Source organism: Condylura cristata, unplaced genomic scaffold, assembly GCF_000260355.1.
Source record: "Condylura cristata isolate star-nosed mole 26May11 unplaced genomic scaffold, ConCri1.0 scaffold00028, whole genome shotgun sequence".
Classification (NCBI taxonomy): domain Eukaryota; kingdom Metazoa; phylum Chordata; class Mammalia; order Eulipotyphla; family Talpidae; genus Condylura; species Condylura cristata.
The window spans coordinates 27899329-27910129 of record NW_004567129.1 but is presented as its reverse complement, the minus strand read 5'-3'; the positions used below and the strand labels follow the sequence as shown (position 1 = coordinate 27910129).

General features: G+C 63.3%; 1 protein-coding gene across 3 annotated transcripts in view; it reads right to left on the bottom strand.

Moving 5' to 3' along the window:
- Positions 1–7238: 7238 nt before the first annotated feature.
- Positions 7239–10801, bottom strand: part of PAK4 (p21 protein (Cdc42/Rac)-activated kinase 4) — a 46065-nt gene continuing 42502 nt past the window's right edge. For 2 of the 3 annotated variants that reach the window (XM_012730600.1, XM_004690610.2), the window contains 4 exons: positions 10553–10679; positions 9126–9251; positions 8472–8606; positions 7649–8135 (listed from right to left, as the gene is read on the bottom strand). In XM_012730600.1, the coding sequence (XP_012586054.1) occupies positions 7980–8135; positions 8472–8606; positions 9126–9251; positions 10553–10679 (544 nt within the window). In that variant the 3' untranslated portion in view covers positions 7649–7979. Of the gene's footprint in view, positions 8136–8471; positions 8607–9125; positions 9252–10552; positions 10680–10801 lie in introns of all 3 variants that reach the window. The other variant, XM_012730601.1, reaches the window with a different exon arrangement.

The window sequence follows — 10801 nt, the reverse complement described above, 5'->3', positions numbered from 1 at the left end:
AGGAAATCAAGTACCCTCGCCTATGCGCTAATACTTGAGCATCCAAAAGGGCGAAGCCAGGGCGCGCCTGGATGTGTGAGCTGGAATTCACAGCAGGGTCAGGGCTGAGCCCCAAGCCCGGGAGGCCGCTGCCGGTGAGCACGGAGTGTGAACATGCGCACGTCCAACGCTCGCTCTGACGTGGGTGTCAGCGTTAAGCCCTCCTTGCAGAAGAAAGAACGGAGGCACAGAGAGGTGAAGTGACTTGCCCAAGGTCACACAGCCAGGAGGAAGCAGAGCTGGGATTTGAACCCAGGCCACCTGGCCCGGTCTCCAGGGAGGGCAGTCCAGGTGAGGGGCTGAGTGCCTCAGGCTTTATCTGGTTGCTGGGGGTGTGGGGGGTGTCTCACCCATCACCTGACCACAGCTCTAAGATGCCTGAGGCCTCCCATCAAGCTCTACTTTACAGTCGCATTTCCAGGCTGGTCCTGGTCCACCTCAACACAGCCTGTCCCCTTTACTTCCCAGCACCTCCAAGCTCCATCATGAGCACAAGTGCCAGTGGGACAGCACACTGGGGTCCACTGGGCCGTCTGCCCCCCACACTGGGCATCGGTGCCCCAGGGCGGCCGCAAAAATGGGGCACAAGCTGGGTAGCCTACAACAACGTGCTGATTCTCTTACAGTTCTGGAGGCCAGAGGCCCAAAACGTGGACGTCGTCACCCCCACTGTGGAAGCTGGAGGGACACTTCCTGGCCTCTCCCACGGCAGAGGACTCCCGGTGTCCACAGCACTCCCACATCTGCCCCGAGGACACTTGGAGTTCAGAGCCCACCTGGGTTGTCTCAGCCCCCAACCTAACTGTTATCTACAAAGACCCTTGTCCCAAAGCCACATTCACAGGTTCAGGGAGCTGGGTGTGCACGCAGTCTTTTGGGGACCACTGCTCAAGCCCTCCCCCTTAGAGGGCAGGAGTAAGCTTGGGCAGGCAGGTTCTCAACTCAGAGTGAGTCAGAATGCCATGGAGGGTTTGATAAACATGCAGGCTGGGCTCCGAGTTTCTGGAAGCTCTGGGACGTGAGCCAAGGGGTGACACGGATGCCGCCACAGGCCCGGGGCCCACACTGAGGGCCACTGCCCAGTGGTTGAGAGCACAGGGCGCAGAGTCCCAGAGTTCCACCTGACTCCTCCTCCAGGCCTGCTTCCCATCTGTGAACTGGGGCGAGCGCTACCCCACAAGGCCACTTGAGGTGGCTCACCCCACCCGCACTCACGGCGTCCCATACTCTTGCTGGTCTTTGATCCTCCAATTTGCTTGCCACCCCAGGGCCTTTGCACATGCTGCCCCTGCTGCCTGCGAGGCCCTCCATGCTCCCTTCCCCTCCGTTCCTCCCCAGCACACTCAACCTTCTGGCTTTATTCTACCTCAAAATATGTGTTGGTACAGAAACAGCCGCCTCCCGCACAGTCACAGTGGATTTCCCCCTCTGCTAGTCTCTGGCACCACACCCCGATTTCTGCTGTGCCTCAGTGTGGTTTGCAAGTGCCCGAGTGTGTGGATGTGCTCCCTTGGTCAGGGATGGTGTCACCCTGGGGGAATGTCAGCCTCAGCAGGGCAGGGCCTCGGGTGGGTCTGTTTACTGTTTGTCTGCAGTGCTAGTGGGGCAGACACAGACCTGCTGCTCTGTTTGATGAGGGAGGGCGGGTTCCCAGAGAGCCGAGGCGCTGTGTGGTCAAGGAACCACATCCCCGAGGTAGCTCCCGCCCCACCAGGGGCACATCCAGGAGGATCTGGTTCTGCTGGTGGGGGGCGAGGAGTCGGGTTACGCCTGGAGCTCCTCTCATGAGGGGACAGCCAGACAGCTCAGGAGGGGATGGTGGGAGGGCAAAGGTGAGCTTAGGGGTGCTGCCTTTCTCACATGTAAACCACAAGGGGTGTCTTACTCTGCAGGGGGTGACAGTAGAGGCAGTGATGAGTTGGGGCAGGAGGGAAATGCGGGGCAGAGAGAGGAGAGAAAGGGGGAGATGGGAGAGGAGGAGGAGGGAGGGGGGCAAAGAGCAGCAGAGACTGGGGAGGCTTGTGGCCACGAGGAGACTTGGAGGTGGGGTGGTGTTGCCCAGAGCCAGGGGAGGGTGCAGAGGGCAGAGACACCCAGGGGTGTTCGCCCGGGGCAGAGGGCAGGTGGGGCCCAGAGTAGGTGGGGAGGAGGCACGCAGGCACCTAGCAGACACCCTGTGCTCGTAGAGAGCGTGGCGCCAGCTGCCGGGCGCTGTCCGGGACAGCAGGCTCCCGCGAGCCGCACGGGGCTGCCTCGGTAAGCCGTGGCTGGCGGGCCCCCGGCGGCCACACACGGGGAGCCACCGAGGCACTGTTTAGGTAGAGAAAAGCCAGGCGTGGAAGGGTGTGTACATGACGCTAACGCGGGTGAAGCAGGACTCGCATCGGTAGGTGCATGAGGTGTTTCCTGGTGCCTGCAGAAAATTCTGGAAGGAGGTAACAAGAAACTTACACCGTGGCTGCCTCTGGGAAGGGAAACGGAGTCTGGGAATGTGGAGGGAGGGAGGCTGACTTAGCAATTTACCCCTTGGGAATCTTGCAATTCCCCTTGGGAATCTTTTATACGTTTTGTATCATGCTCTGGGGCTTTGTGTTTTAATAATTAGTGAGATTAAACAGCAGGATTAAAGAGAGGCAGCTGGAGATAAAGGTCTGGGACGGAGGTGGGAAGCAAGGGAGAGAGATCAACGCTAGCCAGCAGTGTCCACTCTTTTGGTTTCTGGGAAAGACCCAAACCCGGGGGGCCCTATCTGCAGCCTCATCTTCTCCTTCAATAGCCTCGAGAAGGGGAGCCCGTGGGGCCTGGCGACCCCAGCAGCGACTCCCAGGTCAGGCGCTGGGTGCGAGCCCTGCTCTAGCGCCTTCCCGTCTGCTGTGTCCTGGCAGCGAGACAGGAGAGTCGCTGCGTCCTCGGAGGCCGCTGGGAGGGCTGCTTGCTCGCTGTTCCCCACGGCTGGGAGTTGAAGCCCAAATGCCTGGGCCCCAGCAGGGCTGTGCCCGCGCTGAGCGGGGGGCCAGAGTCCTTGGTCAGTCCAGCTCCCCGTCTCCGCTTGTGGCCACGTCCCGCCCACCTAGGCCTCTCCTCGGCCGCCTTCTCTGGGGCCTCAAGCCTCCTTCACTTTCCTCACAAGCACCTGCCACTGTGTTTAGGGCCCCCTTGGGTATCCTTTTCCCAAATAAAGTCCTGCGAGATTCCTATGGATGTGCCCTTCTTTTCTTCTGGTGGGCTTGGGGGGGCCATTCTACCCCTAGGGGTCAAATGTGGTAAAACTAGGAGTTTACTGTACTAAAACCCCACACACAATAAGATTTTGATGTTAGCAAGACCTTAATTTTGCCTGGCTCACAAGACACTGTGAATCAGTTGCCCAGGCTGATTCAAGACCGTCCCCAGGAAGCCCCCAGAGCACTGGCCTCCCGGGGCCACGTCCTGCAAGGCCTGCCCACCCGAGGTCATAGCTGCCCACCCGCGGGGCTGGTGCCTACACTGCCCGCCCACACCAGGGCTGTCCTGGCCGTGCCAAGCCCAGGGCCTGCACGACAGTGAGCCACCCGCACCCGAGCCTGGCTGTGCCACCCGGGCAGGCCCCTCCTCTGCCTGTGACATGAAGGCAGCAGTGAGTGGGCCCTGCTCGGCGGTGGGGTTGGCAGGAGTTGGCGTGAAGTTTGAGGTCGTTAAGACTCAGCCTGGACGTCACTGCCTTTCTCCACCAACCTGGCTGCTGGTTAGGACGACTTGAGTGAACTTTTTTAAAGGCCCGTGGCCGGCCCCGACCTCCACCCTTGGCTGTTTGAACGGGCCTCACCCCCCAGGTCTGTCTCCCGCCCCGGCCCGTCCGCTCATTCCCGTTCCCCGTCTCCTCCCATGGAAACGGGCCCTGCTGCCCCCAAGAGGGCTCTTTCACCGTGGTCTGCCACACACACCCGGCTGGCATCAGGCGCTTCGTGTTGCCTGCCCCAGGGGTCACGGGAGGGCGCCCTCTGAGAGCACCCATGGCTGCCCCGCTCCCGCTGACCACTCATCCCTGGGGCCCCGGCTGCCTCTGAGCCGTGCGGCCCTGGCAGCCCCCCACCCCCTCAGGACCTGGTGTGCACATCTGTGAGGCGGGCGCAGACCCGCTGCTGGCCGCCGTGACCGCACGCGTGATCCTTTCCACACACCGTATTCCTCGGTGAAGAGCAGCGGCGGCTCCTGGCCCTGCTCCTGTGCCCACGCAGGTGCCTGCCTCTTTCCTTCTCCGTTTCCTAGAGAGCCGGTCCTAAAACACGCACGAAACAAACCCCTCAGCTGTGGCGCCCCGGGGTCCCGCACACGCTCCCTGGGAAGTCGCCCTGGGCGAGACGCTTGGGAGACACCACACGGGTGACCGACTCGCACTGCGCGGCTCGTGCCGAGACGAGAGCTCGGCACACCCCGCGCGGCCGCGGGGCTCCTGCCGTTGCCTGCCCCCACCCTCCGCCGTTTTCCTGCTCTTCCGCTGATTAACAACAGAACTCGTTGCTGTCTGACTTCTCGAGTGCTCTCCTGTTCTGAAATCTATGACATTTGCCTGTGACGGGCATTTGGTCTTCCCCCAAAACAGATTTTCCTATCATTTTTTTTTCTTTATAATTTTGGGGTTTTAAGAAGTCCTTCTCTGGCCCCTACGTCAATTACTTTTTTCTATTAAGCTGAAAGCTTATCTTTCTTTTCATAGTCGTTTTTATTTTTTAAAGATTTGTTTATTTATGCATACAAGAACTGGGGTGTAGGTCGGAGGTGAGAGGGGTGAGAAGATCCGCCAGAGACGAGCGGGGAGCAGAACAGGCGGATCTACCGAAATCCACTGCTGAGGCGAGCAGCGGGGAGACAGCAGAGGCCTGCTGCGTCCTGGGGGTGGCTCCCGTGGATCCCACGCAGGCCACAGTGACTGGCCATAGCTTGACAGCGCTGGAACTTAACCCTTGCGCCGCTAGGGAGGCCCTGTCATGGCTAACCCAGGGAGGAGCACAGCCGGGCAGGGCTGGAGAAGGGGCGATCACACCTACAGCCGCCGCGGGCTGGGCGGCAGCTGACCCGCGAGATGTGGCCAGGGCGATGCAGGGCTGTTTCTCTGTATTTCGTTTCAATTTTCAATTAAAGAACTGCACGTGCCCAGTGGAGACTAGCCTGGGCAGCACAGACTGAGGGTTCCCTTTTGTTGTGATAACACACAGGGATTCGGTTTCATTTTCTCAGTACAGGAACCTATTTCCCCGACACCGTTATTAAACGGCCTATTGCAGGCCGCTGCTCCGCGGCCGCCATCCTCTGCCGAGCTCCTGTGCCCGCTGCGTGGGCCTGAGGCCTCTGCTCTCTGCTGTACCTTCCGAATATCCCGGCACCGCGGCCACTCTGCTTTGAACAGCAGCGGTGGGTGGCTTCACGGCTCTACAGGAGCAGAATTTTTACTAGACTTCAGCACCCATAACAAAGACATTTCCCCCTCGCTGCCAGGTGTGGCCGCCTCACTGAGCCCTGGCCAGTGAGGCAACCCCCAGGCCAGGTGGGCAGGGGGGTGGGGGGGACGGGGCTCGAGCCCCGCGATCTGTGGAGGCGGCAGGTCCCCTCGGGGCACTGGGGGCTGCACGCCAGCAGCCGCGTGGAAGGAGGCTGGGAGGACGGGCTCCCACGTCCCTCGGCCTTTTCTGCGAGGATGGCGGCGGAGGGCAGCTGTAGACTCACCTGGGGCCGGTTAACTGCAGCTGGCCTCCTGCCTGCCGCCCGCCTGGGCTGGGGCCTGAGACTGCATTTCCAGCCGGCGCCAGGACGCCAGGGCTGCTGCAGCCCGACGCAGGGAGCCCGTCCGACCTGTTTCGGTGCAGTCTCTGGAAGCCCTGGCGGTGGCTCAGCACCCAGGCCCCCCACCCACCCTGCCCAGCCGGCCCCAGACTTCCTGCTGCTGCAGAGCCAAGTCACCAGCTGGTGTGTGCGCCCTGGGCGGAGCGCGCCTGTGCCATCTCCCCGGAGCGGCTGCCCTGCCAACACTCGCTCCAGAGCTGCCAGGGAGGCTGGAAGCCTGAAGACCTCCTGGCTGGGCTCCCTGGCCAGCTGCGACCCCGAAGCGCTGCCGGCACTGGCCATCAGGGGCGTCCTGGGGAGGCTGGACGAAGCCTCTGCGTTGGCAGCGCCGGAGGAGCGCCGGTGGCTCCCGCAGGCCCTCGGGGAGGCCGCCTCCTGTCACCCCGTGTCACGTTCCTGTCCTCGGGTCCCTCGCCCTCGCGGCCTCGCAAACCACGCCCTGGATTATGTCTCTGGTTTGAAACAACTGGCGTGGGGTGGGGGGCGGGGGGGCGGGGAAGCCCTTCAGTAAGGGCAGTAGCTGCAGGCGGGGGCACGGCCGCAGAGGCGCCCCCCAAAGTCAGTGATGGCGACTGAACGCAACACCACAGCAGTGCGGTGGGGCAGCTGCCGGCCGGGACCTTCCCTCCTGGCCAGGAGCCGGGGAGCAATTTGTGAGGGCGGCAGCCATGGCCTCCAGCCTGTGGAGCCGTCTGTGGGCGCGGTCAGGCTCGGAGCTGCCCGTGGGTCACTCGGGTCACCCCGGCTTTCCAGTTCTCTTACACCGACGAGCGTATTTATCCGAGACGCCGCTTCAGCCAGGCCTCCAACGCCCTCCGACGCTCGCATGCGGCGGCTGTGCCACCGGCTGGCTCGGGTCTGAATCTCACCCAGATCCCTGGGCCCGCCGCACACCTCCTGCCCGCACACCTGTGGGGCTGCACCACGGACGCCTGGGGGGCTCTGGGGAGGGGTTCCCGCCCTGCCCCCCCACGGTGGCTGCGCGCCCCACCACCTCTCAGGGTGCTGGGGAAGACACGCAGCCTGGGGCCGCTCAGTCTGGGGGGACAGAGCATCTCTGAAGCAGGCTGCTTGGGAACCACCTTCCCTCCTGGCCCTGAAAAGCCCACCAGCCCGGTTTCTCAACAGCGACCCCCAGGGGCAGCTTCCACCCGCTGACTGCACTCACTGTCACTGACACTTGCCAGCTGGTGGTCAGGCCATAGGGGCTCTCGAGGCTGGGATGGGGCGTCTCCCTGCCCACAGTCAGGCCTCCCTCGCTTAGCCCTAGACCTCTGGCCCCTAAATTCTCACCCCCAGGAGGCGGGGACCGGGGCCACTATGCACACCACACGCACAAAACAAAGAGAATGTTTTAATCATAAAACTAACTTGAGGGGGGCGGGGCTGCGCCGAGGGGCAGGAACCTGATTCTTCAAGCGGTGGTTCTGTCCCGTGCAGCCCTGCCAGCAGGGACCATCTGTCCCCCAGGAGCACAGAGGCTTAAGTGTTACAAAATGACAATATAAATAGACTTCTAGAAAAGAGGAGGCTGTCCAGGTGCAGTAGTCATTTTCTGTAGAGGCTGGGGGGTGGGTGGGGGCCCCAATCCCTGTGTCCCCATCCAGCCACAGAAAAGGGGGACAGGCTAAGGGAAAAGGCCACTCTTCAGACATTCATGATTGACCCCCACAATGGCTCAGGGGGAGGGGGCTGTCATTAGGCAAGGTCTGAGTCGCCGCTCGCAAACTGGAGGATGAGGGAGCTGGTCTGTGCAGGCTCTCGCAGGCTCACGCGCGCACGGGCGGGTGTACACTCACGCAACCTCTCGCAGTGTCTCTTGGCCCCGGGGGCCCCATGCGGATTTCCAGTGATGGGAGGGCCGCCTGTTGTTTCTGGAGACAGGGAAACACAGGGGCTGGCCTCTCCAGAGGGTGGGGGTCCCGGGACCCTCACTTGCTCCCATGGGTCCTTGTGTTTTTGGTCACAAGGTCAAGCCTGGAGTTCAGTAGTTGGGCCCGCAGGCCCCCAGGGGGAGGGTGGTGCCACACGGAGTGTGGAGGGGGCGGGCTGGCCTCCTACTGGCCCGTCAGGCAGGGGCGACCCCAGGGGTTCTTTGGTTCGGGGACGGGCGCTGGGCCTCATCTGGTGCGGTTCTGGCGCATGAGGGGCACGATGCTGGCGGGCGGGCCCGCTTTGGCCAGGAACGGGTGCTTTAGCAGCTCGGCTGCCGTGGCCCGCTGCGCTGGGTCCCGCACCAGCAGGCGGTCCAGGAAGCCCTTCAGCGACGGCGACACCTGCGGGGGCGGCGGGTGAGGGTCTGAGGGCCACACCTCCTCCTCTGGGAGGCGGCCTCCACTGCCAGGGCGGAGAGCCTGCTGCCAGCCGGCGTGGGGAGCCGGCCATGGGGACTGGCATCCTGCGCCGGCCTGTAGGGCGCTGCCAGCGCCGGCCCGAGCAGCCCTTTCTCGCCAGGAAACCCCTCCTCTGGGCCCTCTCCTGGGCCCCCGACACCTGAGGCCAGCTGGGAGGGCCATCGGCACCCAGTCCCATCGAGCCCTGCGCTCTGCTGTGCCCCGCACCTGCCTAAGGCTGCGTCGTGTCCCTCCCGCCAGCTGCCCGAGGGGGCTCACCTTGTGCAGGTTCTTCAGTCGGGGTGGCAGGTTGTCCCGAATCATCTTCATGGCTTTGAGAGGGGGCTCATTGAAGTAGGGGGGCTCCCCATCCACCATCTCGATCACCATCACTCCCAGAGACCAGATGTCCACCTGCGGTGGGAGAGGGCGGTCAGGCCGAGCTGCTCGGTGTCCAGGGCTGGGCAAGCCGGGGGCGGCTGGCTCTCGGCTCTGCCTCGGCCTCTTCACCGGTGGCCCTGGGGCCAGAGCAGCCTGTCGCCCACCCTGCCAGCCCCGCCCTCCTCAAGCACAGGCTCTGGACCGTGCTCTGTCGCGACGCAGGGCATTGCCCCCGTGCGGCCAGATCTCCTGGTTTTCCCACAGAGCACGCAGTGGGGGTCTTTGTGCTGGTCTCCATTTTCAGTACGCGTCTTGTGGGAACACCGTCTGCCACACCAGCGGGAGCCTGCCAGTTGGTGATCTCCGACCGGGCCTGGGGATCTATGCTGGGCCTGCTTCTGCCCTGCTCCTGAGCGCTGGCCTGGCTCAGAGCTGACGAGCAGCCGCCTGCACGCTGACTTCCTTGCCCGCAGACGGTCCTTGGCACCCCAAGACCCAAGCTGGGTGTCCAGCACGCAAGTGTCCCTGCCCTCGGGGCTGTCCCCTCCTCACCTCTGGCCCATATGGGAGGCGGGAGATGAGCTCTGGGGCCATCCAGTAAGGCGTGCCAACCAGTGACTTCCTCCGGGGCACCTCCTTGCTCACCTGGGCGCAGAACCCGAAGTCCGACAGCTTCACCTGGGGTAAGGGGCAGGCGGCAGTGTCAGGTACCGGCGCCAGGTGGAGGGAACAAGTCCTTGGCTTGGCTGTGCTGGGTCGTTGCTGTGCGGTCCGGGGCCACATTCAAGCTACCTGGGGCTCCATCACCTCCTGGCCGGGGCCTCAGGCGTGTCACCCCCAGGACCGCACCAAATGCCTTCCTGACAGGGCTGCTCCAGGGAGCCTGGGGCAGGGGCTGAGTTCTGGAGGGACCACTGGAGGGTTAGGCAAGGGCCGGCTCCCTGAAGCCTGGGCCCCGCAGGAAGTGCAGCAGGTGACAGATGTCAGGGCACAGCCCTGCCCTGAGTGTCTGCGGGGGACAGAGCCATCCTGAGTCTCTGAGCAGAACAAGGCCCGTCTGCCCCAGAACCCAGGAGTCGCACCTCGTCAGGACCCCCACTGTGGCCCTTTCGGGTCCTAGCTCTGGACCTGCCCACCGCAGCGCTGTACGGGGAAGTGCAGCCGCCCGTGTGCACACAACTCCACGTGCTCACAGGCGCCCCCACACAGCGGAGTCCTCTGTGAGCGCTCACAAGCCCCCGCTGACTTGCCAAACTTCCCGGGGGCAGAGTGGGTGAACCACCGAGAACGTGGTGAGGCTTCTGAGGTTAAAGGGAGGTGGGGAGGGAGAAAGGGCCCGAGGGGTGGGGGGTGGGGAACATAGATTTCTATCACATAAACATATATTATACAAGTAAAGGCATTTGCTTCATTAATAAAACGAAAAGACGATGGTGACTTGGATTGAGTGATGGCAGTGGAGGCAGCAAAGGAGAATCAGGCTGATTTCAAAGGGGTTTTGGATCCCAGACCTATGGGGCCAGAGGCTGGTGAGGTGGAGAACAGGTCAGGTCAGGGTGGCACACCCCCAGTGACTACTGGGTAGACCGTGCTCCTCCACGGAGGCCAAGACCCGGAAAGACCCGGGTTGGGTGTGAGAACTCATCCTCGCCGGATTCTGAGTACTCACATGCCGGGCCCCACGGAGGGCCACAGAGCCCACTGCAGAGAGCTGGCATTTGGAGGGGGCAGAATTTGGTGAGAGCCAAGGGAACCCCCCCCCATTAAAAATCCTGTCCACATCTGGAGCACAGATGCAGGTTCTGGGCATGCTGAGGCTTCAGTCCGGAAGACGGAGTCCACGGCCCACGCTGGGACCCACTGACTTGGACCCGACTCTGGGCTGCGGCACGGGGAACGGGGTAACCCTAACCAGTGAGCTGGAGGTCGGGGCCCAGCAGCAGAGTGAGGCCGGAGAGGCCCAGTCACCCACTTCTCACCCTGCCGTCGTGGGTCAGCAGGATGGAGTCGCTCTTGATGTCCCGGTGTATGACGCCCTGGGCATGCAGCACAGACAGGGCCTGCAGCACCGCCAGGCACACAGCGGCGATCTGCTCCTCGTTCATCCTGCGGGGGCGCCGGACAGGAGGCCTCGCCAGGGGTTCGGGGGCACAGCCGCCCTGGGGGACACAGGCCACCCTGGGACCCTGGGGGCACAGCCGCCCTGGGGGACACAGGCCACCCTGGGG